This window comes from Panthera pardus, unplaced genomic scaffold, assembly GCF_024362965.1.
Source record: "Panthera pardus isolate Hobbes unplaced genomic scaffold, ASM2436296v1 HiC_scaffold_21, whole genome shotgun sequence".
NCBI classification, from domain to species: Eukaryota; Metazoa; Chordata; class Mammalia; order Carnivora; family Felidae; genus Panthera; species Panthera pardus.
In genome coordinates, this window is record NW_026526777.1 from 9,991,444 (window position 1) to 10,017,554 (window position 26,111).

Genomic DNA, 26,111 nt, shown 5'->3' on the forward strand with positions numbered 1-26,111 from the left:
GCCACGGACAGTTTACACACACATACAGACACACAAATATGTACAAAGAGCCCTTAAACATGGGAAAAGATATGTAACTTCTAGTAAGAGACATACAAATTAAAACTGCTGTTGCGGAGGCTGTGGGGCTGGTGCGAGTACAAAAAGGTACAGCCCCTTTGGAGGGGAATTCATCGATGACAACAAAAGTAGACATTTTATTCTTAGGTCCACCAATCCTGCTTCTAATAATTTATTCTGAAGTTATACCTCCAATAAAATGAGAACAAAGAACAAAAAAAAGGCTGGCATATACATCAGGTTATTTATTGTGCTATTACTTGTAATAGTAAAATATTAGGAACAACCTAAATACCATACGTAGATTGGTGGAGTAAACTCTGATACATAGAGCACTATAGATAATAAGTAGGAAAATCTCCATGAACTAATGAGTGATTTTTGAGAATATATTGTGAAATAAAGAAAGTACACCAAGGTGATACACCTTAATGGATTGAGGAAAAATCTCCATCTTCTCAGTTGGTGCAGAAAATGTTTAAATTAAATTCTAAATCTATTCTTGAGTTTAAAAAATTCTGGCAGACTGAGAACAAAACACTTCTGTAGGGACACTTAGAGCCAAAATCATACTTAGTGGTAAAAATTGAAGCTTTCCTTTTCAGATCGAGAACAAGGCCGGGAGTAAGAGTGCCGGCTATTACGTCTTTTTATTAACGTTGTTCTGGAAGTTCTAGCCAGTGTACTAGGAGAAGAAAAAGAAATAAAAGATAAACATTAGGGGCAGAAAATCCCTTTTCTTTATTTGTAGATGTGATGAATATATACATAGTACATGTAAAAGAATCAATAGATGAGTAATTAGGATTAATAAGAAAGTTTAGCATGCATGGTTCCTTGGTTAGAAAAAAACAGTCTGTACTTAAGAATTGATTCTATCTATAAACAAGCAACAATTGCTTAGAAAATGAAATAACTTTTGTTAGAGTATCATAGAATGTTAAATACCTAGTAATAAATCCAACAAAAGAAGTATAAGACCTTTTGGCACAAGAACAGACACTCAGATCGATGGAACAGAATAGAGGACCCAGAAATGGACCCACAAACGTATGGCCAACTAATCTTTGACAAAGCAGGAAAGAATATCCAATAAAACAAAGACGGTCTCTTCAGCAAGTGGTGCTGGGAAAACTGGACAGCAACATGCAGAAGAATGAACCTGGACCACTGTCTTACACCAGTCACAAAAAGAAACTCAAAATGGATGAAAGACCTCAATGTAAGACAGGAAGCCATCAAAAGCCTCAAGGAGAAAGCAGGCAAAAACCTCTTGGATCTTGGCCGCAGCAACTTCTTACTCAGCACGTCTCCGGAGGCAAGGGAGACAAAAGCAAAAATGAACTATTGGGACCTCATCAAAATAAAAGCTTTTGCACAGCCAAGGAAACAATCAGAAAAACTAAAAGGCAACCGACAGAATGGGAGAAGATATTCGCAAATGACATATCAGATAAAGGGTTAGTATCTAAAATCTATAAAGAACTATCAAACTCAACACCCAAAAAGCAAATAATCCAGTGAAGAAATGGGCAAAAGACATGAATAGACACTTCTCCAAAAAAGATATCCAGCTGGCTAACCAACACATGAAAAAATGCTCAACATCACTCATCATCACAATGAGATACCACCTCACACCTGTCAGAATGGTTAACATTAACAACTCAGGCAACAACAGATGTTGGTGAGGATGCGGAAGAAGGGGAACTCTTTTGCACTGCTGGTGGGAATGCAAACTCATGCAGCCACTTTGGAAAACAGTATGGAGGTTCCTCAAAAAGCTAAAAATAGAATTACCCTATGACCCAGCAATTGCACCACTAGGTATTTATCCAAGGGATACAGGTGTGCTGTTTCGAAGGGACACATGCACCCCGATGTTTATAGCAGCACTATCGACAATAGCCAAAGTATGGACAGAGCCCAATGTCCATCGACGGATGAATGGATAAAGGAGATGTGGTGTATATATACAATGGAGTATTACTCGGCAATCAAAAAGAATGAAATCTTGCCATTTGCAACTATGTGGATGGAACTGGAGGGTGAAATTACTCTAAGTGAAATTAGAGAAAGACAAAAATCATATGACTTCACTCATATGAGGACTTTAAGAGACAAAACATATGGACATAAGGGAAGGGAAACAAAAATAATATAAAAACAGGGAGGGGGACAAAACATAAGAGACTCATAAATATGGAGAACAAACAGAGGGTTACTAGAGGGGGTGTGGGAGGGGGGGTGGGTTAAATGGGTAAGGGGCACTAAGGAATCTACTCCTGAAATCATTGTTGCACTATATGCTAACTAATTTGGATGTAAACTTAAAAAATTAAAATTAAAAAAAAAGTATAAGGTGTTTGTGAAGAAAATAAAACTATCAAGAGATGTTGTCTTTTTAATAAATTGAAAGGTATATTTCAGTTCATGGATTAGAAGAAGCAGTTTGTAAAGATGTGACTTTCTAAAATCGATCTGAACTTCGCTGAAATTCCAAAGGTTTTTTTTTTTTTTTTTTAAAGAACTTGAGATCTGTTTTTATAACTTACATGGGAATGCAAAGGGCCAAATATAGTTGCCCCTTGAAAAGTAATGTCGAGGGGAGAATTTGCTTTACCAAATGTCAAGGCTTCTTACAAAGTTACAGTCATTAAGAAACTACATAGCCTTGCAAGTTTAAGAGATGGTCCTGTGAGGCAGAATGGAAAGCCCAGAACAGCCCACGCTTGATTTGTGATCGAGGTGCCCTGTGGATCAATGGGGGAAATGACGGGCTTTTAAATAAGTGGTGCTGGGACAGTTGGGTGTCCATGTTGGACAGAATGGGCTTGGGCTCCTTCCACACACCAAAGACAAACATGTATTCAAAGTGGATTGTAGAATTAAGTGCAGATGGAAAAACAATAAGGCTCTTACAAGATAAGAAAATACCTTCGTGATCTTGGAATGGGGAAGGATTCTTGAATAGGACACAGAAAGCAGTGAGTATAAAGGAATTTAGAGTTAAGAAATTGATTATAGGGGCTCCTGGGTGGCTCAGTCAGTTAGGCATCCGACTTTGGCTCAGGTCATGATCACACAGTTTGTGAGTTCGAGCCCCACATCAGGCCCTGTGCTGACAGCCTGGAGCCTGCTTCGGATTCTGTGTCTCCTTCTCTCTCTTCCCCTCCCCCGCTTGTGCGCGCGCGCTCTCTCTCTCTCTCTCTCTCTCTCTCTCTCAAAAAAAAAAAATAAGTGTAAAAAAAATTTAAAAAGAAATTGATTGTATTAACATTGAGCATGTATTGTAATTAGAAGACACCATTAACAGAGAAAGGCACTTTAAACATATAAAACTAATCTTTGGTGTTAGGTCAAGAATGGTTGTCATCTCTTAGGGGAGATAGTGGTTCGGTTGTGCTGGGGACACAAGGAGGGCTCCTGGCATGCTGGGAAGATCTTTCCTGGATCTGGTGGCAGTTATGCAGGTGTGTTCACTTTGTGAAAATTCATTAAGCTATACTTACAATTTGTACACAATTTATATACTTTTTAATATATAATCCTTCAATATAAAGTTTCTTTTTAAAGTAAGTCACTGAGAGGCTATTTACAAAACACGCATCCAACAAAAGCTTGTATGAAAACATGAACTTTTGCAAATAAGACAAAGGTGAACATTCCAATAAAAGATGTGCAAAATAATCGAACAGATACTTCAGTAAAGAGGAAATCCAAATGCTCATCCTAAATTTTTTTTTTAGGTTTATTTATCTTGAGAGAGAGAGAGGAAGTGAGTAAGCAGGGGAGGGACAGAGAGAGAGAGAGAGAGAGAGAGAGAGAGAGAGAGAATGCCAAGCAGGCTCCGGGCTGTCGGCACAGAGCCCGAGGCGGGACTCGATTCCACCCACCGTGCCATCATGACCTGAGCCAAAATCAAGAGTCGGACGCTGAACCGACTGAGCCACCCAGGCACCCCCAATGCTCATTCTGAAACGAAAAGCGCCTCCACCTCAGTCAGTCATTGGAGAAGTGCCTATTAAAACTGGATCAACGTTTCTCCACACCTTAAACGGACCAAAGAGAAGGGTGTCCTGGAGGGTGGGGCTGTGGGTGCAGTGCTGAAGTGGGCCTCTGCACAAGCACTTTGGACACAGGTTGTCTTTACGTGGTAAAAAGGGGGGCGATGCCCTGCGTGACTTGGTGGTCCCTCTCTTTTGCAAATGTGTGCTCACATACGTTAGAATATGTGCGCAGGGATGTTACAGCCGCATTGGTCCAAACAATTTCCAAACTTGGAGCCCCTCTTAATGCCTGCCAACAGAAGAATGAGTACAGAAACTGTGCTACGTTGATAAACCCCACGTACCATATACCCCCGTACCGTGCGGTCATACAGGCGAACAAGTTACAGCTACCGGCAGAAGCAGGCAGAACATCATTACACTGTGCTTTTCGGTAATTATTTTGAAAGCCAGGATAGTGAAGGATGAGAAGAACTTTGGGTGGTGATAGAAGGGAGCCCCTGGGGTAGTGTGTATCTTTTGGCCTAAGTGACGGTTCCCGGATGCCTGCTTTCCGGTTTCCATGAAGCCACGTCCTTGTTTCATTTGCTCTTCTGATGTTTGTCAGTTTTCGCCAATTAACATATTTGAAGGAGACAGTGGATGCAGTAAGAGACCTCTTATCTTTAATATGAGAAAACGTTTGACTATTGAAAATGTGTTAAAATATGGCAAGATGGCCAAGATCTGTTTCATGTGAAAAGGTAACGTAATTTCACCTTTGAAGCGGTGTGGAATGCTGCTCTCAGTGTTCCCTTTTGGCCTCCTCACTTCCGACTTTTCATTAGCTAGAAGTTTTCACAAGTGTCACCAGTGAAGACTTTGGGACGTTTGTAGTAATTTTCATGGCGTAAAATCCACTCATTCGAAGGGTACAGTTCCGTGGCTTCTGATCTGTAGTGTTGTATATCTTGTCGTGGTTTCATAGGTCCGACTTGAGGGCGTTTTTATCACCTCCTCCCTCCCCCCAAATCCACTCAAGCCTGTTTGCAGTTAATTAAATGTACTCTTTTGAAGGCAGTAAGTGGATCGATTCACACATTTCAAATACTTCATCATTAAAAGTAGGATAACACATGGTTGGATAGAAATTGGGAGAATGTCAGTGAAAGTCCTCGATAAATGTTAGCTTCTGTAGTTTGAGATGCTGTATATGTATTAGATTCAAATCGACTTTTCCACCTCTGTTCTCTGTAATGATAAGAAATAAGCTAACAAACTGTACAGTTATGTCTTCCTTCAGATCACGGTCGGGAACGTGTGTGTGGGTCCAGGGCATTTTCAGTTTTAGAAAGCTTAGTTGATGCGTGCATCCAGGAGATTGCCGGCGTGCACTCCCTCTTGTGCGGGCCGTCTCAGCAGGATTAACTTCCAAGAGAACAGGTCATACAGAATAGGGTGCAGAAAGGGGTGGGAGGTCAGACTAGAAAGTTATTTAATTAAATACACAAATACTACGTTGTAAGTTATTTCCTCCGTTAATAACTAAAAGATCTATTGATTGACTCTGGTGTTATGTTTCTCAAACTTTGGGATAATATAAGAGTTTGAAAAGCTCTTTCTGTGTTTTTTCTCCTACTTCATATAGAGATACGAAATCTATGTTACATTTGTAAGTACAGGTGACGTGTGTGTGTGTAGGAGTGTATTAAGTGTGTGGTAATTTGTAATTGGACTTCCTGAAGTTAGTGAGTTGAATCTTTAACAAACTGGACTTACTTACACTTTGGTGTTGAATATGAATTAAGGAAGCGTAGATGTGTCTTGCATTACATTAAATACTTGTCCAAAAGAATAACGTTGAGTGTTTGGGAGTTTCAGAAACCCCAGTTAAGGGCTGGCTGGTTACCGAGTCAGGTGAGAGCAAGGTTCTGTCTTCTCTGGGTTGTTAAAATACTGACTCTGAACTTGCTGGTGGGGCTCACTTTCTTTGCTGTTCTGTTGTCAGGTACTTTATTGCCAAGGCTGCCGTCAGAACCGGGAATGACGTTACTCACTATCAGAATTGAGAAAATCGGTCTGAAGGATGCGGGGCAGTGCATCGACCCCTATATTACAGTTAGTGTAAAGGGTAAATAACTCTGTGTACATTTTTGCCTCTTGTGAATTTTATAATGTTGATTCTCGTTTGGGACATGAGGGGCTGTGGGGGTGGGTTCTCGCCTCTGCGACAACTCATTTGAGTTCATTCTACACCGAGGTACAATCCCTGGGAAGCTGTCCTCTTTCCTTCACTGAATATTTCTGAGAGGTTTACTAAAAATACTTTATTTATAACCTTCATGCACAGTTGCTTTTGAGGGTGTTTTTGTAAATCTCTTTTTTTTATCTTTTTGGGAGAGACAGAGACAGCGTGAGCAGGGGAGGGGAGAGGGAGGGAGAGAGAGAATCCCAAGCAGGCTCCACACTGTCCGCTCAGAGCCCATCGTGGGGCTCGAACTCACGAAATGTGAGATCATGACCTGAGCCGAAACCAAGAGCCAGAGCTCAACTGACTGAGCCACCCAGCACCCCGTATGTGTCTATATTCTTAAAATTCCATCTGGACATAGACACTGACTAGACATACACGCTGTCTTTAATAGCAGATCCTTCTGCTCACCTTCTCAGGGTGTGTGGTTTTCTTTGCGAAGCCCCATGTTCTCCTGTCAACCCGCCCCCCCCCACTACCCCCCAACCCCCCCCACCCCCCCACCCTCCCCTCCGGGTTCTCTGCTTCCTGCTGTAATGCTTGAGGCACAGAGGAGCCCTGCAGGGGTGGGTGAGAATCAGGCCTCCGGTGCATCATCCCTGGAGACAGGAAGTGGGACGCGTCTATAAACATCCATATCTGAACGTCATCCTGAGGGGCATTAAAAAGTGATGTGTTTCTTATTAAGGGTGATTGTCTTGAGGATTTGTTTTTTCTCCTGTCCAGTGGGACACACCAGTGATTCCTTGAAAACCGCTTTTTTAGTCTTTGGTTTAAGATGGACAGCACACCGATTGAAAGCATTTGCTGGTGTCAACGCCTTTCATCCAGCACTTTATTGTGAAGCTGCCATTGGTCTTCTAGAAATGATTATTGGGTGACTGCACATGAAGTTGTCATACTTTTATTCAGACGTAACTGCACAAATAATCTCAGTCCGTCTGCACTTTGAGGCAAACCAAGGAAACAGGGACTGACATTACACGGAAAGAACTTTTACTAGTCGTAGAAGTAAATTCCGTCCCGTGGGCTCAGTAGTATCTCATAAAAGAAACGTGAGTTCAGACACAGAGAAGACTCTTGATGTGGGGACCCCACGCTCCACCGACTGCTGCTCAATACTTGAACCTCTGCTGTTCGCAGCTATCAAATCCCTGGTCTACTGGAAAGTATTCATACCCACCGTTATTTGATAGGCCATTCGTAAACCTCATATCTCATGTGGGACTGCACACTGTGAAACAGAAAAGCGTCATGATGAGGAGGTAGATATGATGTTCCTCTTGCGTACACGTTGAACCGAAACGTGTTTTTGGGTAAACGTGTTTAGGAGCTGAAATAATCGAATGGACGAAATTGTTTTAAGTTCCCTAAGATAGGAGTCAGTGGAATCCTACAGAAACGCCAGACGTTAAGTGAGTCCATGTTGAATCTGATTAAGCTGCAGATTCCTGGCTGCAGGAAACTAAAGCCACACACCACACACGGTGTACCATCTGGTTGTTGTAAATCAGGTTACTTTATAGCAGATACAATCAGAATGTAGGTAATGCGTATAAAAAATTACCCGTTTAGGGAACGGTTTCATTGGCAGCTTCCATGTCCATTGTTTGGGCTCTGACTTGAGTACAACAGGGGAATTCTGGTCATGTTCGATTAGAGGCCTTTCCACGCCATGCACTTGATCAGGGTTGGAAAATAGGGGTAGGGGCCCCACCGTGGAATAGGATTCACGTTCCAAATTTGTATTGCAGACAACAGGGTAGTGGCCGAAGGACGACAAGAGTTCTTTTCACCTCTTAATAAGGATCGAATTTTGTCGCTTCAGACTTGCACTTGCACCCAGTCACGGCAGGGCTTCCTCGCCCTTGGCCCCAAGCCCACCCCCCCGCGCCCCCGCCACCATCCCTGTCCCCAGCCCCCAGCCCCCTGCCCCCCCCCCCCACCCCAACACCTCCGGACACCAGAAGCTCTGTAGGAACCCGTTCACGCCAAAGGGAGTGTCTGTTATCCAAGAATCTCCTCTCTGCTTTTGCCAGGCCTCTGGAGGAAACGTAACGCTCTGTGGTTCATTTGCAGTTTTTGAGTCTCTGTATTTGAAACTCTTCTTTCCTCTCTAGATCTGAATGGCATAGATTTAACTCCTGTGCAAGATACTCCTGTGGCTTCAAGAAAAGAAGATACGTATGTTCATTTTAATGTGGACATTGAGCTCCAGAAGCATGTTGAAAAATTAACCAAAGGTTGGTTCGTGATGGTAAATCATTGCATTGGCTTCTCGTGGCCAGAGTTCTCCTCCCGTTGGTGTTTCTGTGCCCGGTGGCCTAGCGCGGTCGGCAGAAGTACATGTCATACGGTGTTCATTGACTTGAACGCAATATCGATTTTTCAGATGTGGGAATTAGGCATTGTATTAGCTAGTTGTGTCATAGATAACCGTTAGATAATAAAATGGTCTTGGGGGCGCCTGGGTGGCTTAGTCGGTTGAGCGACCGACTTCGGCTCAGGTCATGATCTTGCGGTCTGTGGGTTCGAGCCCCGCGTCGGGCTCTGTGCTGACAGCTTGGAACCTGGACCCTCCTTTGGATTCTGTGTCTCCCTCTCTCTCTGCCCCTCCCCCGCTCATGCTCTTTCTCTGTCTCTCAAAAATAAATAAATGTAAAAAAAAAAAAACAAAAAACGGTCTTTGATAATAAACCTCATCATCGTGAACAATGAACCAAATGAAGTTTTCTGCATCCTAAGGGGCAGAGGGGGCAGCGGCTCCCTCAGGCTCCTCGGCAGTGGAGGCTGACAGTTGACAGAACAAGTTGTTTTTCCAGCTGCAGTTTTTGGGAAGGAGGACCCCGCACCTTGTGCTTGGTCAGGAGGAGGATGGGAAGGAGCAAAAGCAAAGTTTGGAAAAGGTGAAGTTCCGCTTCCAAGTCAGATGGCTCCTGGGACCGAATGCTTCTCCGAGCCGCCTGCCCCGGGGGGGGACCGTCGTGTTCTGTGAAAAGGCCTCGGGCCCTTTCTCACCCCAGATTCCCTGGCGGTTGTTGACGTTTTCACGCTTTGCAAGAAGCTCGTACAAGATACAGAAGAGCCTCTTGAACGATCGCTCCATCCTCTAAAATAGTTGACATTTTACTTCTCGGATCCGGTGCTGCCGTGGCCTCTGCTCCACCCCGAACGACGGTCTTCCCCGGGTTCCGTCGGTGCAGTGGCTCCAGGTGTGAGTGGCAGGCCCTCCTGAGTCCTGCCCCCCCCCCCACCCCGGGCTGGGCCCCGCGCTCTGGTTCTGGGGGTCTTCTACACGATTCCGAGGTGCGCCAAAGTTTGCGAATCGCTGTTAGAAGAATACAGAGGTGGATGTGCTTAAGGACCCAGGTCCAAGACGTTGCAGCGCGCAGTTCTGCCTTCTGCATGAAAATGTGAAAACATTTGCATTTAAGTCCCTTGCTTTGGGAAGTGTTTCTGATATGGAGAGATGGGGACCATTTCGTGGGCTCGCTTCCCCGGGTTTTTTGGTGCTGCGTTCCTGAGGACTTGACTCCCAAGATGCTGAAAGTACAACTGTATTCAGAATTTGATTCCGTTCATTTTCTTTAGCTTTGAATTTATGGTGGACAGTGTTACTATAGTCGCAACTGAAATGAAAACTTTTTTCATGTTTCCAAGCATTTCCGTTCATCTCCGTACACTAGTCCCCTTTCACATTCTCTTCTTTCTTCTAAATGCCACAAAGAACAAAGCAGTGCCCACCAGGGATGCCGGAAATATATTACCTACTCACGATGCGCATGACTAAGTTCCTTGAGAGGATGGCATCGTATTTGGACCTCGGTCCTGTTGTCAAATGTGACTTTATTTTCACATTTATTCAGACCCCAGACACAGGCGTGCGGACAAGCAGATGGGTCATAGCTGCAGAGACTAAGAAATGTGATCTGCCGTCTTAAAAATCTGTTTAAGGTTTTTAATCCCAAACTTGCCTCACTTACTACCATCGGAGGGGAAAGAGAAGGGACCCTTTTGTAGACCCGGAAGGTCACGCTCCTGGGGATGGCGGGTGCCGGGGCGGTCGAGGGTCGAGTGTGCCCACCTCTGCCTCAGCCACGTCCCGCTGCCTGCTGGGACAGGCGGACCCGGGTGCCAGGACTGCACACACATTTCTGAACGTTAAACCTCTTGTCACCCGTGGGTTCTGTCAGCGGTTTAGGTACCGGATGCATGTCGTCCTTAAAAGCCAAGCAAGATCTGGCACCGCTGCGGTGCAGGCAGAATTAAGTAGCCGGCTGAGAGTGAGACCCCAGCTTCCCCCCAGCTAGTTTCCACGCCCTCTTTAGAAAGTAACTGTTCGTGCCCACGTTGACGAGGCAGCTTATTCTGTTTTGAGCTGCTTTCTGTGGGGCTTACCTTTGGGGAGGTCAGAACGTGTGAATTTTTCCTCCCCGCCTGCTCATTGGGGAAGGGGTGACGCAGGAATAGGCTTGCTCTCCAGACTTTGCCTTCCGATACGCCATCGGTACCCAAACATAGGGGATTCTGGGAAAAACAGGACAGTGCTCCGAACACTCTTAAAAGGTCCTAGGAAGTAGATGGCAGTTAAAAACTGAACCGGCACACGATCTATGTTGTTTGAACTCTGAGACACTCAAAAAAGTTGAATTTTTGAGCTTTTCTCTCAGCAGGAGAAACGACGTAAGCTTGAATTTTTTCATGAACGCTTACAGGCCTCTGCTACTTAGTGAGTTTCTGTGGATAATGTTAATACTTCACAAGCATCCTGTGTGTTCATTCTGTGCTATTGAAGAGGTTCTGTCCTTCAGTGGCTTACGATTCTACCCGTGTGGGAACGTGCATGAGATCTTGAGGCCGCCCAGCTCAGGAAGTTCTGCTGTGCTTTGTAGGACTGGGAGGATGTGGACAGAGGTCACTGCGTTCAGACGGAGAAGAGCTTTGGGTGATGAGGAGAGTCCTAGCATCAGGGCGATTGTTTGACAAAGGTTACTTTGTAAATTATGCCGCCTGCTGCTTCTCCATGCGCTTCCGGTGATCTGATCGGAGAAGATAAATGTGTGGGCACGTGAAAGTCTGCGTCTGTGGCTAATGTGGTCTGTTTTAATCCCTTAGGTGCAGCTATCTTCTTTGAATTCAAACACTACAAGCCTAAAAAAAGGTTCACCAGCACCAAGTGCTTTGCTTTCATGGAGATGGATGAAATTAAAGCGGGGCCGATTGTAATAGAACTGTAAGTGACGCACACACAGGATTCATGCTAGTTTAACGGTGACTAGTAGTTCTTCTCGGTATGTGACCAAAGACTAGGTCAGCTCTGAAAGTGTTTTAAACCATGATCTTTCTACTGTGGTTACAGATACAAGAAACCCACTGACTTTAAAAGAAAGAAATTGCAGTTATTGACCAAGAAACCACTTTATCTTCACCTACATCAGACTTTGCACAAGGAATGATCCTGACATGGGTGACCTGGAACGTCTGTGAATCCTACCACTCAGTAGAGACCATCCTAGCTCGTGTAGCACAGCCCCCTCCGCCAGGCAGGAAGCAGGCCGCGCCCATGCCGGGAGGCCAGAGCGAGTCCGCAGCATTCACAGTCCGCACGCCGCTGACACGGACGACCCCTTTGGATACAGGCTTGTTGTAGTTTTGAAACCTGTTTTTACTTTTCTAGTGTTTGTGCAATTCGTAGTCTCTCTTCTAACTTACCGCTGTTCCTGCCCTGCTTCCTGGAACAACACTGCTGTCGTAGGATGTGCTCACCTTCGAAACTAATACAGCAATAAGATTGTGCTAGAATGTACACGTCGGTTCACTTCTGCTCCAGTATGCTTTTTTGGTTTTTTGAGTTAACGCCAGACTTTGGGCTGATGTGGGTGGGATGGTGTGAAACTTTCCCGAGAGGAACTGGACCAGATTTTGCTGCCCAGGGAGGTCAGTCTGGAATTGTATAGGCGGCTCCTCAGACGTGGCCTGAATTCACCCCGATCTCTAGTTCTCCTGTTTAGAAATCGTGTGCCTTGGCCGGATCGGTGTCCCCTGTGGGAGCGTTCCAGATGACCGGATCGCTTTCGAGAGCGCGGATTTGTGGTCCAGTCGACGGGCGGGTCCGCTACGTCACACACACCGCTGTCCTGAGGGCGACTCCAGCGTTAACGGTGGAACCGTCTCAGAACAACTGCGGGTGTCTGGACGGCTCCGTAACGTCTTCTGAGTCGTGTTAACCCGAGTCCGATGCTGACGAGACACTGCAGGAATAACTGCTGTTTTTCTGACAACTGATTGTGAAACCTTAAAGCCTGCACCCCTCTTCTTCAAGTGGGGAGCGTGCAAAACCTGGAGCTCCTCTGTGGTTTCTTTACGTAGGTAGATAGGATCGCCATTTATTTCCTAGATATTCTGACTTTCATCCCTAGGGAAATACGCAGGTCATGAGCTTACTATAATTTGACTATTTACATTACTTTTGACTTAATGGGGCGTAAATAAAACTTCCAGAGTACACCCGAGGTAGATATTTGATACACGGGACAGGAAGGTTTGGGGTGGGCTTTCCGTGGGTCAGACGTAGAACCCACATATTTAATACTATTTTAAATGCCCAGTGCTAGCATGAGGGGAATGCAGCGCCAGTCCTTGGCCTGTTTTTCAACTAGCCGAAGAACCCTAGGCGTCCCTTCAGCGTTTGCTTTTTAAAATAAGTAGCCACAATGAAGTGTTCCAGCCCTTGAGCGCTTCTCGAGAGCTGGTCTTTGCCTTCCGTTGTCTGTCAGTTCTGTTCCAAGAGGGGGGTTATAAACTGTGAGCCTGGAGGAATTCCCAGCCAAATTAATCCTTTCTCTCGTTTTGATTAGACTAATCCCAAGATGATTCAGTCCACGATAGCTCGAGGGGAAGAATTTGCCTTAATAAATTACCTTGCTGTTCACTCCACCCTCAGAGCGGGAGCTGTCGGCCCCCAGACCGTCAGCTCCTCAAGGGGCAAGAACCACATTTTCTCCAAGTCGTGTAAACGTCCTGAGGTGCTTGACGGCACGCTGTAGCCTGGAGAGCACGCAGTCCCTTCTGTTCGATGTTGCTGACGAGACCGAGAAAATAATCCCGTGAAGTACCTACTATTAAAATGTAGCAAAACTGATACGTTGGTCTTTCTCTTTTCTCATAGACCGTAAGACATGTATGTCAGTGATAACTTATATGAAGGAGCATCTCCTGTCATTCACATAAATGGTCTGTATGAACTACAGTTGCCTTTCACACCAGTATTAAAGAAGTTTAATGGATGCTGTGATTAGCCGAGCTTTAATTCAGACCCGAACGGAATGACCGAACAAGTGATCACCTCGAAGCAGTAGACCCAGAACACGGTGCTTCCCACCAACTACTTTTCACTTTCCAATGAAAAAACTCAGCTACTGAACGGTCGCTGTGGTCGAGATGCTTTCAGGCCGAAACACGGCTGCCTCAGAAACGAGATGGGTTTAGCCACTAAGCCCAGATCCACGCTCAGCCGGTGACGGCTTCTGGAACGGCTGGAGCCCAGGGACCCCCTCCCCCACCTCCACCCCCCAGGCGCTGGGCTCCCCTGGACCCTGCTGCGGCGGCGGCGGTGCCGTCCGAGGCTGGGCTGGGCGCCGACTACGGCAGGCTCACAGCGGCTCGGGTGAGCGGTAGGTACTCGAGTTGCTCTACAGGTCACGGACCGTGCAGAAATAGGAGATACAGGACAGACCCCGGAAAAAGTTCGCGGCAAAAAAGACTGGCTCTGATTTTAAAATAGATCTAATGCACCTTTCCTACTTGCTTCTCTCTCCTAGCAGGTATGACCTATATTCTAACACTATATACGAGACATCGTATGAACTGCCTAATTTTTGTGTCCGGAGACCGACATATTCAAAAGTTGCATTTGCGGACTTAATCGTATTTTACCCAGTTAAAAACAACCTATGCGATTAAGTATGGAGGTGTTCCTCTTACGTTTCCTCTCTTGACATGAAATGGGAAGACCTACATATGAATTCTCTTCCTGCGGAACTACTTCTGTATTCCTTAAGAATTTTGAAGAGTGGTCTTCTTTCAATGGTTATCTTCCTAAAGTGGTATTTCTTAGTTTAGTACAAAGAGCGATCTTTGTTTCACAGCTAAGCTTTAGTTTTTATTTCATAGCGTGTTGTTAGTACATTAAATTTACGACAAGTCATGGTCTAGGTTTCAGTAGTATCAGGGTGTCACAGGACTTCGGAGAAGGGGAAAGCATAGCCTCAGTAGTGAATACCAGCCTTTTCTAATTTTGATTAAATCGTAAACGTTGTTTCAAAGACGTGGCATAGAAATGGGGATAGTTAGGACTTTAAATACGGCATAATCCCAGATTCGTAGGCTTACCGATTTTCAAATCTAAGTGCCAACATTCCAGTCTTGATGTGGGAGTGGTTGGTAATCAACAGGAAGAACTGAGGTCCTAAACCACCCTTTCTCAGAGTAGTGCCCTCTTCCGATCCTTTCCCCCATATTCCTTGAAAACCAGAGGCAAAGGATGGGAGAAATACTACATTCTACTTTTTTAAAAAGAAATTTCCTTACTTCTTATGGTCACAACACATCCTGTTCAGTTTTCTGTTTTGCACCCTCAAAGCAAGAATGGTAAAGGTAACATCAGGTCAGACGACTCTTCCCCGATGGAAACTCATCCCCAGGAGAGCATTCTCACCCAGGCAACGAAAGTCACCGGAAAGCACACGGATGCCGTACAGTAAGGGCCCACAGGCCTCCCTGAAGGTCAAGGGAGACGCGCGGTTGTGGTGTTCCCAGGGGACGTTAGGCTGACCCCCCCCCCCCACCCCCCCCCCACAGTGAGCAGCAGGGAGCTTGCCGCCGGGTCACGACTCCAGCTCTGGGAGCCCGTGTTTACACGGTTCCAAGATGGCACAGTCCTCGTGAGAAAGCAATCCAATGAATCGACAGACACTTGGGAAATACTAATAACCAAATTTTTATGAACTATTACTACAAAGAACTTCAGCAAGAAGGGAGAGTTAATGATCTTTTAGTAAACATTTTTAGCGTAACAGTCTTTGCGACCAGATATTTTAAAAAACCAAGCTTATAAACACCATTGCTCTGTATTCAACTGGTGCACACTAAAAACAGGATAATAAATGGAAATACATGTTCTAGCATTTCCACAGGAAATGTTCATATTTCTCAGGACTCTAAATCATGGAGCAGTTACGCGCTACGTTAACTAGAACACAGGTATTCTTTATTGCACATTTCAAGGTTGTCAGAAGGCTCTAGCTTATGAGGTGGTTTTTATTTAGGGGGGTAAATGGTATTTTTCAATTGTTTGGCTCAAAAACGCACACTGCCAGGGCAGCTTGGTTCTAAAAACATACATTTTAAAATAAACTTCTGGATTCTGAAGCCAATGAAATCCTTTACCGTAACCAATGTGCCCAGCCCACTTTCTCTCAGACTGAACGTCAGAGGTCAGAGTTACGGGCTCTGTTTTAAAGCCTGTGAACAGTCCGGGCTGCTGCTCTGTGAGGCAGCGGGGGGCTCGTCTCTGGAGCCAGAAGGCAGGAAGTCTCTTGCAGCAGGTGGAGGCGGATAATCCTGGGGGCCGTGGCTTGGCGGTGGTGGTCGAGTACCGGGAATAAAGTACTCTCTCGGGCCAAGAGAGCCTAAAGGTCTAAAAGGTGTGTGTCCCGGGAGAAATTCTCGAGGGTCGAGAGGCGGGTCCCGCTTCCCAGGTGGAATGCCCGGCGCGTATTCCCTCAAGCCTAGTGGTGGACGTAAGCCAGGACCTGGAAAGAGTAAGTCACGTAAAAGCACGCGAACACACGTGGGCACGTCAGTCTTTAATTTCTCACAACTTGAGAAGCCAGGTGGCGGCACCCGCACTTCAGGCAGGAGGCAAAGTGAAGTTCTAGGCCGACGGCCGGCCGGCCAGCCAGGAAACAACACAAGCAGGATCTAGACGTGCCTCGACCTAGCTTGTGTGTTTTCTGTCCCACAGTTCTGCCAGCTCTGTCTCACAAGGGCTTGGTTTGTACTTGAAAGCACCGTGTGTCACAGCAAGAAGACAGACTGAAATAAGGGCTTTACTGCAACAAAGAAGTGTGACAGGACCATCTCCCTGTCTGCTGCCGTGTCAAAACTTCAGGCAGTAGCTCAGCATCCACCCGACACGCCACCAGACCCGGGAGCCTGCCCCACCGGGGAAAGGCCTTCTGGCCACCCCCCAATTAAATGCTCCCTTCTCTTAGAGCTAACGCTGCCCTACCCGTGATTCCCAAGGTGGGGACTGAAGGTTCAATCTCTCTCTCCTACCGTCTATGATCCCCTGCATATCCTTCCATCGTGGTAATTACAAGCTTTGTTTCCTGACCGATGTCTGTGGTCCAGAGGACACTGTAAACTCTTGAGCTGGGAGAGGGAGTTCTATCCATCTGCAGAAGTAGTATTTCTGGCTTTCTAGAAATCTCTCTGGTCTATGAGATACCTACTGCCCATCTCCATATAGGAGGACTGTGCAGCCCCCCACGTGCCCAAAAGAAAGCGTACTCAGCTTGCTTTGCCCTTTTAGTAGATGGCCCTGTAAAAGCCACTATTAAAATTTCAACAAGGAACAGAGAGAAAAGATGAATTCCACTCTACAAGTCAATTACTACCATTCAATTACCGTACCGAATGGTGGGGGCAGCGGCCGAGGCCCGAAAGGCCCACAGAGCGGGGGTGGCGGTCCGTATCGAGTTGGGGGTGGTAGAGGGCCTCCCACGGGGGAGCTCATGAGGGGCACCCCTGGGAAAGGAGGAGGCCCTTTTGCAGCCATAGGAACCTGCAGAGCAGAAGCAGTTAAAATTCTGGAAGACTCGGGTATAACACACACAAGCACCAACACCAATAAAAGCTGAGACCCAACGAAGCAGAGGTCAGGCACCTGTCCAAAGGACAACCAGTATGACAAAGCTTTACCCCTCCCGTCTCTTCCCACTGGCAGCTCAGGCAGGTTAAAGGGATGACCCAGGAGCTAACACCTTCCCTGTCCTATTACTGCTAGAATATGCAAGGCGGAGAAAGCAAGAGGACTGCTGAAGGACATTAACAGAGGTGACTGCTAAGAAATCCTACCACAAACACCACAATCCATTCCTAGGGCAACCCCTTCACCCCATGTCCTTCCCATTGCCACAACAGGGCACTATTTCCATACTAAGCATGGACAGAACAAGGGGCTGAAAAATCCGCTTTCTACACATGTGACAATAGCCACCATTCAGCGTGCCTTCAATTTCATGTATTTAATCTGCAGATCTCTCAATCTCCAAGTATGAACATCCTGTTTTAAACATGAAGGAACAGAGACACAAAGTATTAATTTGCTGAAGGCCACACGGCATGTAAACAGCCAGGCTGCCATTCAGGATCACGTCTGCCTGGCCTCCCCCGCCTACCGGCACTTCTGCTCCCCCAACCTAACAAAGGGGCCTCTACTCTCTGAAGTCTACTCCAGGGTTTCAGATCTTGTCCAAGACGCCCATGGATAAAAAGACCTCAAGAGACGCATGTCCCTCGAGTCCTGCACGGAAACTCAGAGAAGCAATGTTCTCCATACAGGGAGGCAGGTGGAGCTCTCATATTTACCTTCATTCACCAGTAATGCTGTGCTTTCTCATTAGAGACCCTGACCTCCTTTCCTGTGGGAAAATGGGTTGGAAATTCTAGACGACCACGCATACTCTGATTTCCACACAGAGAAGCACCGTGAGGACCGGTGTGGCTCTGGTAGAGAACACGCTCGTGTGAACGTAACCGAAGGGTACTGCTGGAAACCCACACGGCAGGTAAGGACAGATCTCCACCGGTGAGGATTTCACCTGCAGCAAACATTCTTCCCTTGCCAGTCCGTAATTTCAGATTACTCAAGACAGCGTCTGCCTAGCGTACAACTGGAGATATTCTTTTTTTTTTAAATTTTTTTTTTCAACGTTTTTTATTTATTTTTGGGACAGAGAGAGACAGAGCATGAACGGGGGAGGGGCAGAGAGAGAGGGAGACACAGAATCGGAAACAGGCTCCAGGCTCCGAGCCATCAGCCCAGAGCCTGACGCGGGGCTCGAACTCACGGACCGCGAGATCGTGACCTGGCTGAAGTCGGACGCTTAACCGACTGCGCCACCCAGGCGCCCCCAACTGGAGATATTCTTAAATGCCACACTTGGTGTGACGGTGAATTCTATATAGAGTTACTTTCCTTCGCCTCACAACACTTAACGCCGAGGCACACGCAATGCAAAGCTGGAGTGGGGGCTTTCCACATTCTTTGGTTCATTACAAGAGATGTTCTGAACAGGTGAACGGCCTAACCAAAACAGGCAAAAGGAGGAAAACCAACCAGTCAGATTTCAGCAACCCAGCAACACTTTCAAGTCAAAGACGACAAGATCAATACTGCCATGCAATTTAAAGCCAAGCAGATTAGTGTCTGCTTCCCTTCCAGAAATACACCAAGTACAAGCTCAGTTCAGTCCTCGACCTCTAAGTACTTACTACTACCGACTGCTCAGCCACAGATGGAATGCTGGGAGCTGAGGGGCCTTCGGGGTCTTGGGCAACAGTTTGCTTTTTAAAAAAATAAATGAGATACTACAGATATAACAGGCACACAGATGGATGATGCAGAGAGAGGATGTTGCAGAAGTTCAGTGTTTGCTGAAATACCTAGTTACGACTCAGAACACCTGCAGAACTTACCTTGCCTTCATCCATCACCTTAGTAGGGGAAGAGCTTCTCGAGCTGCTGTTCGCCATGGGAGCTGCACCAGGTCCTGGATCTGCTGAAGGCCAGAGAAAGGACTTAGATTTATCCTGCCTTATCTTCGCCCCGAGGAAGAGTAAGAAACCCTGGGATTTTAGACTCTCAACACACTCAGATCCCTTACCAGAGGCAGAGGGTTTCCCAGATGCCTCAGATGACCATCGAGGACGAGGTGGAGGCCCGTCCACTGATCCTTGAGAGAGAAAGAACAGAGCCCTTGTATGGGTTTTTCAGAAGAAACGGACCAATTGTGGACAGGTCAGGGTTCAACTCTACCTAGAAAGCAACATTAAAAACAGGTCTCCTAATACACATGAGGGGAGATCCCAAACTTACAGACTTAAAGGATTAAGGCGAGCTGTCTGACGGAAAGAACAGCAAGAAAACGTACGTTAACAGCACCGGCAGGGACTTTGGGCTACAGGCCTGCCGCAGCGGCACACACTGACGGTTTTCAGTGTGTGTAATCTGACCTCCGTACCTTGCCAAGCATTACAGACGTATTTTAAGAAATAGGTACAGCATGGTATATTAATGGGCTGTAAATTATAAAGTCTTTTATAGCTACTTTTACAATACTCCAGGGAGGAACCCCATAGAAATTTAAAGATAAAGGCTTATACTTTGCAGTGAAGAATTCAAAAGCAAAAAAATGATATTTATCGTTACATAGTCTATATTTTTATGTATTTATATGTTACATTAATGTTAATAATAAACTCTTTCTGTTCTAAAGCAGGTCTTACAGCAGACTATTTATTCAGCAAGACAAATTAAGAATTTTTTTCTCTATACCGAGCAGACCCAAATTCTAAAATGTTGTTTGCATTAGAATTCTCAAAAGATGGGGGGAAAACCTCTAGGAGCCCCAGTTTACTGCGAGGTAAAATGTGAATGCTCACCGAATTCACTTCTAGGCATGTCTCTTCGATTGAGGGTAGCAGAGGGCGGTCTGGCAGGCGGGTCAGCCGTCGGGGGAGGGGAGCACTCCCCCCCACTCACAGGAGATGGACCAAAAGAGCCATTCTGGCTCAGAGGACCTGACGATGACAGTGCCCTGTTACCACTCTGAGGCCACCTTTCTTTACTGAGTTCTTGGGGTTACTTCTAGGGCATCATAACTAAGACACACAGAAATAAAATGTGATTTCTGTACATTTTGACCACAACCTCGAGTGCTGCCCTTTCAAAGTGCTGCTACCTCTCCATGGAGGGTTCTGGGCGCTGGGTCTTCCCGGCCGTGGCTTCACAATCACGGGCTCTTCCTGCAGCACTGCCATCTTCTGGGTTAATTCCAGTAACCTGGATGCGGAGGGAAAATGGACTCACATATGAAATACAAAACTCCCCCATGCGATAACCAGAAGCACAGCCTGTAATAACCCTAAAACGCACTGAAAACGCAATTCAGTATCCCATACTTGTGTCTCAGGTTGGCAGCTTCCCTCTTCTCCTCAGCGATAGCTCTTTCTGCAGCACGAGCCTTGAGCTGTTGGAGAAAACAAGATCCAAATCAGTTGTGGTGGGCCACACACAAAATAAAGGAAAGGAAAAACAAATCTTACCCAGTTATCATGAGCTTTCTTCTCGTGAGTAGCAATCTGGAAAAGACAACACATCAAAAGCTGTGTTTAGGGACTCGTTTAACAGGCACTACAATAGTCCACTAGCTACCAAAGAATTCTGCAGCTCTAGGGCAGTATGGTAATTACCTGGGTTTTAAACGAGCGCTCGGTTTTCTGTAATTCATCCTCCATTTCTTGAATTCTGCGCCTAAGAATCACACTTGCGTTTATCAATTAAAGTGCAACTAAAGAATAGTTTCAACAGTCTCACCACACCCCCTTGACTGTAACACCTGCACTCCTGCGGGCTCCGGGCTCCATCCACAGCCTCGTGGTCATAAGAAGAGCATAAGATGATCAAAACTAATATTAATTTCCCTACTATTTACCAGCTGGAGATTCTGAGTTGATACGCTAATCTTACGACTGTTCCTCGATGTTCTCAAGCAATTCTGCTAAAGACATCTTTCTCCTCCATTAAGTATAGCCACGGAAGATCTCCCAGAGCTGCCACCCCTGAGTCTATCAAATGGCACAATCGCTTTCATGATTTCTGCTACATCATTACAGCAAACAGCCTTCCGAAAACAATTACTCCAACACACAAAACCCCCCGGAACCGTTGGCACGAACCAAGTTCCCTTACGGTCTTGCCAGTATTGGGTATAAAGAAAGTCTGTTAATGTGACGTTTTTTCCTTTGTTAACCTAAACTTTTTTTTTCCCTCACATGAATTAACTGTACTTACACCCTTTGACCGTTTATTTATGTTCTGGGCTACTTTGTTCTACACACTAACATGTTTTTTTAAGAAGCCAACAGTAGTTTCCCCAGTCGCTGACCCCTCTTTCGAAGCTGAACTCACTTGTACGTTTTTACTTCCTCTGCAGCCAAAAGCGCCTTTTCATCTGCAGCTGACAGCCGCTGCTCTCGGTCTTGCCGCTCATACTCTTCTTGACTCAGTTTCCTAAGACAAAATCGGTCGTCAGTCAAAAGTGTTTGTCTTCCCAGTGGCTTGAATGCCTCTAAGTACACATCACCTTCCCCTCCTCTCTAAAACACGCAGCAGACGTACAAAGTCAGGAGAGAGCTCAAACCTGCCATTCAAGGATAAAAAAATCAATCTCTAGCCTGTTGGCAAATCACCTGCACTTTCTAATGTCTCATAATTCTTCACTCACCAGTAAAGAAATGTCAAAAACTCTACATGCCCAGGGACAAGTTCCTTGTGCTTAACACAGTGAAAGCCCACTTCCCTGTGGAAGGCCCGGGCTGCTCAACCTCACACAGGTAAGCTTCAGGTAAAGCAAGCGATCATTACTTCTCTTATTTCTACCACAGGAAACCTATAGTTACTTTCCTTATTGCTATCATGGAAGGACTGCTTCTCAATCCGAGACGGGTACCACAATAAGAGAGTCGGCCAAAGAAGGCCTTTTAGAACATGTCTTGTAACCTGTGCAATTAACCACAGAACATTCCCACACTTCAGATATGGAACACCTACTACCTATTTCAACGGAATTGTGATTTGAGAACAATCTCAGAACTGGCAATGTCTAGTGAATAAAACAGATAAAGAATCCCAGATGTTGCATTATCAGGATATTACCTACTGGAAACTGGTTTTAACCCAATTAACCTTCAACCTCAAGATGTTAATCTACTATAAAACAGACTGCAATGGCAGCAATGTTTAAAGGTTTAAAAATGCTGTTCTCAGGGCACCTGGGTGGTTCAAGTCAGTTAAGCATAGAACTTCAGCTCAGGTCATGATCTCAGTTTATGAGTTCAAGCCGTACTTCAGGTGAGCATAAGGCCTGCATCGGGTGAGCCCCACTTCTCTCTCCCTCTCTTCCCTCATGAGAGTCTGTCTCTCTCCCTCTCACTCACTTGTGCCCTCTCTTTCTCAAAAAACATAAAAATAAAAATGCTATTCTCGTTGCCCTTGTACATCTTTGCCCGTAAGTCTAATTCAAAAAACACTTAGCTTGAAACTTAAATTTCTATGAATCAGAAGCAAAATGAGAAGAGCTATAGTTAAAGGGTTTAATAACAGGAAAGAGAAGAAAGGTTTATACATTCTTTTATACTTAATACTCAGCAAAATATCGTATGAGTGGCTATGATATATTGGTTACCTAGTAAGACGCTAAGTCAAAAGTATGAGCAAAGTACTCTCCCTGCACTAACAAAGCTCACAGTTTACCGTGTAAAAGATGCACATAACAAGAGGAAAATCCCTGTCTCTGGCTTAGGAAGAGATGTGAGAAAAGATGAGTCAATGTTTTTTCCAGTGATGAAGGAGTTGGTCTGAGAATACTGAGAACGATTAGAACACTGGACAAAAACATAAAAAATGTGCGTGGAGGCATCAGAGAGCTAATGTATTAGCTAACAAGTGAATATATGAGACCAAGTACCAGGAGGAAGAGGAATCTCAGAATTACAAGAAAGCCTGGTATCTGAAGCCACCTTTTCCCCAGGTTCATCCCACACACTGAAGACAACAGAGACCTTAGGAGACTGAGCATAGCTTTCAACGGACCCTGGGTTCTAAGAAAAATAAGTGGAGTTCAAGGTTACCAATGACGGGGACCCCCAGTAAAAGCCCTAGGGTTTGGGTTGAGACTCGAAAGAGCTATGCAGACAGGCAATACAGTGTCCTTTGAAGGGATGAGGCCATTTCCGAAGGATCTGAATTGCTGACTATATTAAAAATCAAATGACCACGTGCTAGAAATAAACTCCCATCTTTTCTGTAGGAAAATCACATCACCCCTCTCATTTCCTCTACAATTAATACACAATTTCTGCCTCTCAATCATTGACCGGGCACTCTACAAGACATCGAGATCAAATTCTAAAAAACGAGGGATGGACCCATCAGGTATCCACACATGGGAATCATTACACACACATCAAAATAATTATGCCTTACATATTCAAGAAAGTAAAAGTCACAATTAACAGATGTTAACAGAAGAGAAACTATAAAACTGAAACACAGTCACTGACATGAACTGAATGACTTCAGCAGCTGATCTGGCAAGCAAAGTGAGATTTTAGCACACTGGGAGACAGGGCAGGTAAAAACCAATGCAGAATGAAGCAAATCCTGGTAAGAATGTAGGGGACACAGGGGAGATCATAAAAAACAGTGTAAATGGAATTTGAAAAGAAGACAGAATGAGGCAGAATACACAAGGACCCCCAAATCAAGAGATGCCTATGACCCCAAGCAGCATAAATGCACACGAGATGGGGGAGGGCAGGGAAGCAGGGAGACCTGAGCACCTCCCGGTAAAGCTGCTGAAAGTCAGAAAGAATGACTGAGGGCAACAAGGGCAGGGGTGAGACGTGTGAACAAGGAAAAGAAGCCTGATCCTGGACTCCTCACAGAGACTATAAAACCGGCAAGTACCTGCTTGCTTCTACAGTGATGACATTAAGCGGCTGCGCACGCGGTGGGGGGGCCCTAACAGAGACACGCTCGCACAGACACACGGATCGAATCTGCCACTAAGGGACGTCCTTCAAGTAGAATGAACACGACCCCGAAGGAAAGACTGCAGGTGTGCAGACAATGAAGAACCACAGGAACTATGAATCTGTGCATCAACAGAAGGAACACTGGCCAGAAGGCAGCGCGACAAGACGGGAGAAACGTGTGGAGGGTAGGTGTCTAGAGAATTATTCGGACAGCATCTAAGGCAGGGGCTAAAGCCCAGAAAGAGGTAGATCCATTAATTCAGGTCAGACTTTGACAAGTTCAGGGTGTATGGTGTGGTCTTTCGGGTAATTAGCTGGAGAGGGGAATGGCAACCTGTAACTACCCAGTGTACACAGGGGAAAAGCAGAATTACTGAAAATATTCAAACACCCCAAAGACAGAAAGAAGGAAGAAACAAAAGAACACAGAACAGGCCATCAATAGAAAGCAAACAGCAACAGGTAGATTTAAATCTAAACATATATTTAGGAGTTACGTTAGAAGAAAAGATGGGCACTCCCCCAGTCTCTTCAGCTACCTACCTATTTATTGTTGCAACTCACGTCGGAAAAGATTTGAAGGAACATGAACTTTTCGGGAGGCAGAGGCTGCCAGGGGGAAATACTGCCAAAGGACCTTTCACTGCAGAGAAAGCAGCGCACACAGGCTCCAAGCGGCCACAGGGCAGGACGCGCCCCACGTCGCTACAAGACATGCACCCGAGAGGCAGCTCCCGCAACTGAGGGGAGTGCGCCACGTGCCCGCGACACAGTCCGGCACCGATCCACAAGACAGTGGAGCATTTCTCATAGACTGTAAGCACAGGAGGACACGAAGACTCGCGTTTTAGAAAGCTCACTCTGGGCTGAGACAGAATTCATCGGAGCCTGGAGGAGGGGGTGCAAGAAAGGGAAAGTGGGAAGAGGTGATGAGTCAGGGACTGGCAGGGAAGAGGATATGGGGAGGAAGAGCGGGGTACAAGCCAGGCATGGTGACTCTGCGCGTGTCGGACGAACGGAATAAAGTAGTGCCACGATGACGATCGTCAAGAAAACAACTGCCGTTTAGGACATTCAGATTACTTCTGGTGGCAGAGAAGTGCTCTTTACGAAAGTAACGTAATGAGAAATATTTCTCTGAAAGAGGCCAGGTATTTAGAGGGCTGGCCTGAAAGAAATTTGGAAAATCTAAACTGATTGTGTGGTGAGCCAGGAGTTAGAGAAAACATCAGTGGTATGGTTTCCATGTTTAATGGCATCAGGCAATAGCAGCTTGAGCTTAAATTTCAAAAAGAGGAAGTATGCTTAGCAGGACAAGCCTTCTCAGAAATCCAGGATATGCCGAAGAGTAAAGCAGAGGAGCAAACCCATAGGGCAACTGCCACTGACAAGCTATTTTTAGAGAACGCGGGTATTTTCATGGAGAAGAAAACGTAAAATGAACCGCAAAAGTGTCTTTCACAAGACACACCTAACTCCAAATCTGAGCTGTAGATTTCAGGAGATTAATGCCTAAACCTACACACCAATCCGGTATTTCGAGATTTAGAACTCCAAACGTCCTTGCCGCAATTACACTGTGTAAAGTTTAATGTGAGCATCTGACTATATGGAGTCCAAAACTTAGAACACCTTCCTATAACTAAATATTCCTTCTGGAACATTTATTCTACTAAACATCATGTCCTACAAATCACTCAGGATTCTGAAAGTCTATACATTAAGAAGTAGTAGACCAAACACAGGACAGATCAGTTACTTAAATGCCACAAAAAAACAAAGTGAAGCTCGTGGTGGAGCCACGACAGGGAGCAGGTGGGTCTCCACACGGCAGGCACAGCGGTGACACCGGCACCGGGAAACTGCGCCGGCCACGATTTCAGATGACTGATTGGAATGGAAGAAAAATGCAAGTTATGGGAAACGAA

At 45.7% G+C, this 26,111-nt stretch overlaps 2 protein-coding genes across 11 annotated transcripts in view; one reads left to right on the top strand and one right to left on the bottom strand.

Annotated features, from left to right (window-relative positions):
- The window catches only part of AIDA (axin interactor, dorsalization associated), a 38,964-nt gene extending 25,523 nt beyond the window's left edge, over positions 1-13,441 (top strand). The window contains exons 7-10 of one of the 2 annotated variants that reach the window (XM_019465698.2): positions 6,058-6,180; positions 8,421-8,543; positions 11,416-11,533; positions 11,660-13,441. In XM_019465698.2, the coding sequence (XP_019321243.1) occupies positions 6,058-6,180; positions 8,421-8,543; positions 11,416-11,533; positions 11,660-11,756 (461 nt within the window). In that variant the 3' untranslated portion in view covers positions 11,757-13,441. The remainder of the gene's footprint in view (positions 1-6,057; positions 6,181-8,420; positions 8,544-11,415; positions 11,534-11,659) is intronic. The other variant, XM_019465700.2, reaches the window with a different exon arrangement.
- Positions 13,442-15,282: 1,841 nt separating this feature from the next.
- Positions 15,283-26,111, bottom strand: part of MIA3 (MIA SH3 domain ER export factor 3) — a 54,899-nt gene continuing 44,070 nt past the window's right edge. For 2 of the 9 annotated variants that reach the window (XM_019465690.2, XM_019465687.2), the window contains 11 exons: positions 21,557-21,658; positions 20,839-20,899; positions 20,692-20,727; positions 20,548-20,615; positions 20,328-20,428; positions 20,029-20,166; positions 19,251-19,319; positions 19,063-19,145; positions 18,859-18,930; positions 16,996-17,146; positions 15,283-16,112 (listed from right to left, as the gene is read on the bottom strand). In XM_019465690.2, coding sequence (XP_019321235.2) covers positions 15,802-16,112; positions 16,996-17,146; positions 18,859-18,930; positions 19,063-19,145; positions 19,251-19,319; positions 20,029-20,166; positions 20,328-20,428; positions 20,548-20,615; positions 20,692-20,727; positions 20,839-20,899; positions 21,557-21,658 — 1,192 coding nt within the window. In that variant the 3' untranslated portion in view covers positions 15,283-15,801. The remainder of the gene's footprint in view (positions 16,113-16,995; positions 17,147-18,858; positions 18,931-19,062; positions 19,146-19,250; positions 19,320-20,028; positions 20,167-20,327; positions 20,429-20,547; positions 20,616-20,691; positions 20,728-20,838; positions 20,900-21,556; positions 21,659-26,111) is intronic. The other 7 variants (XM_019465688.2, XM_019465694.2, XM_019465691.2 and 4 more) reach the window with 5 other exon arrangements.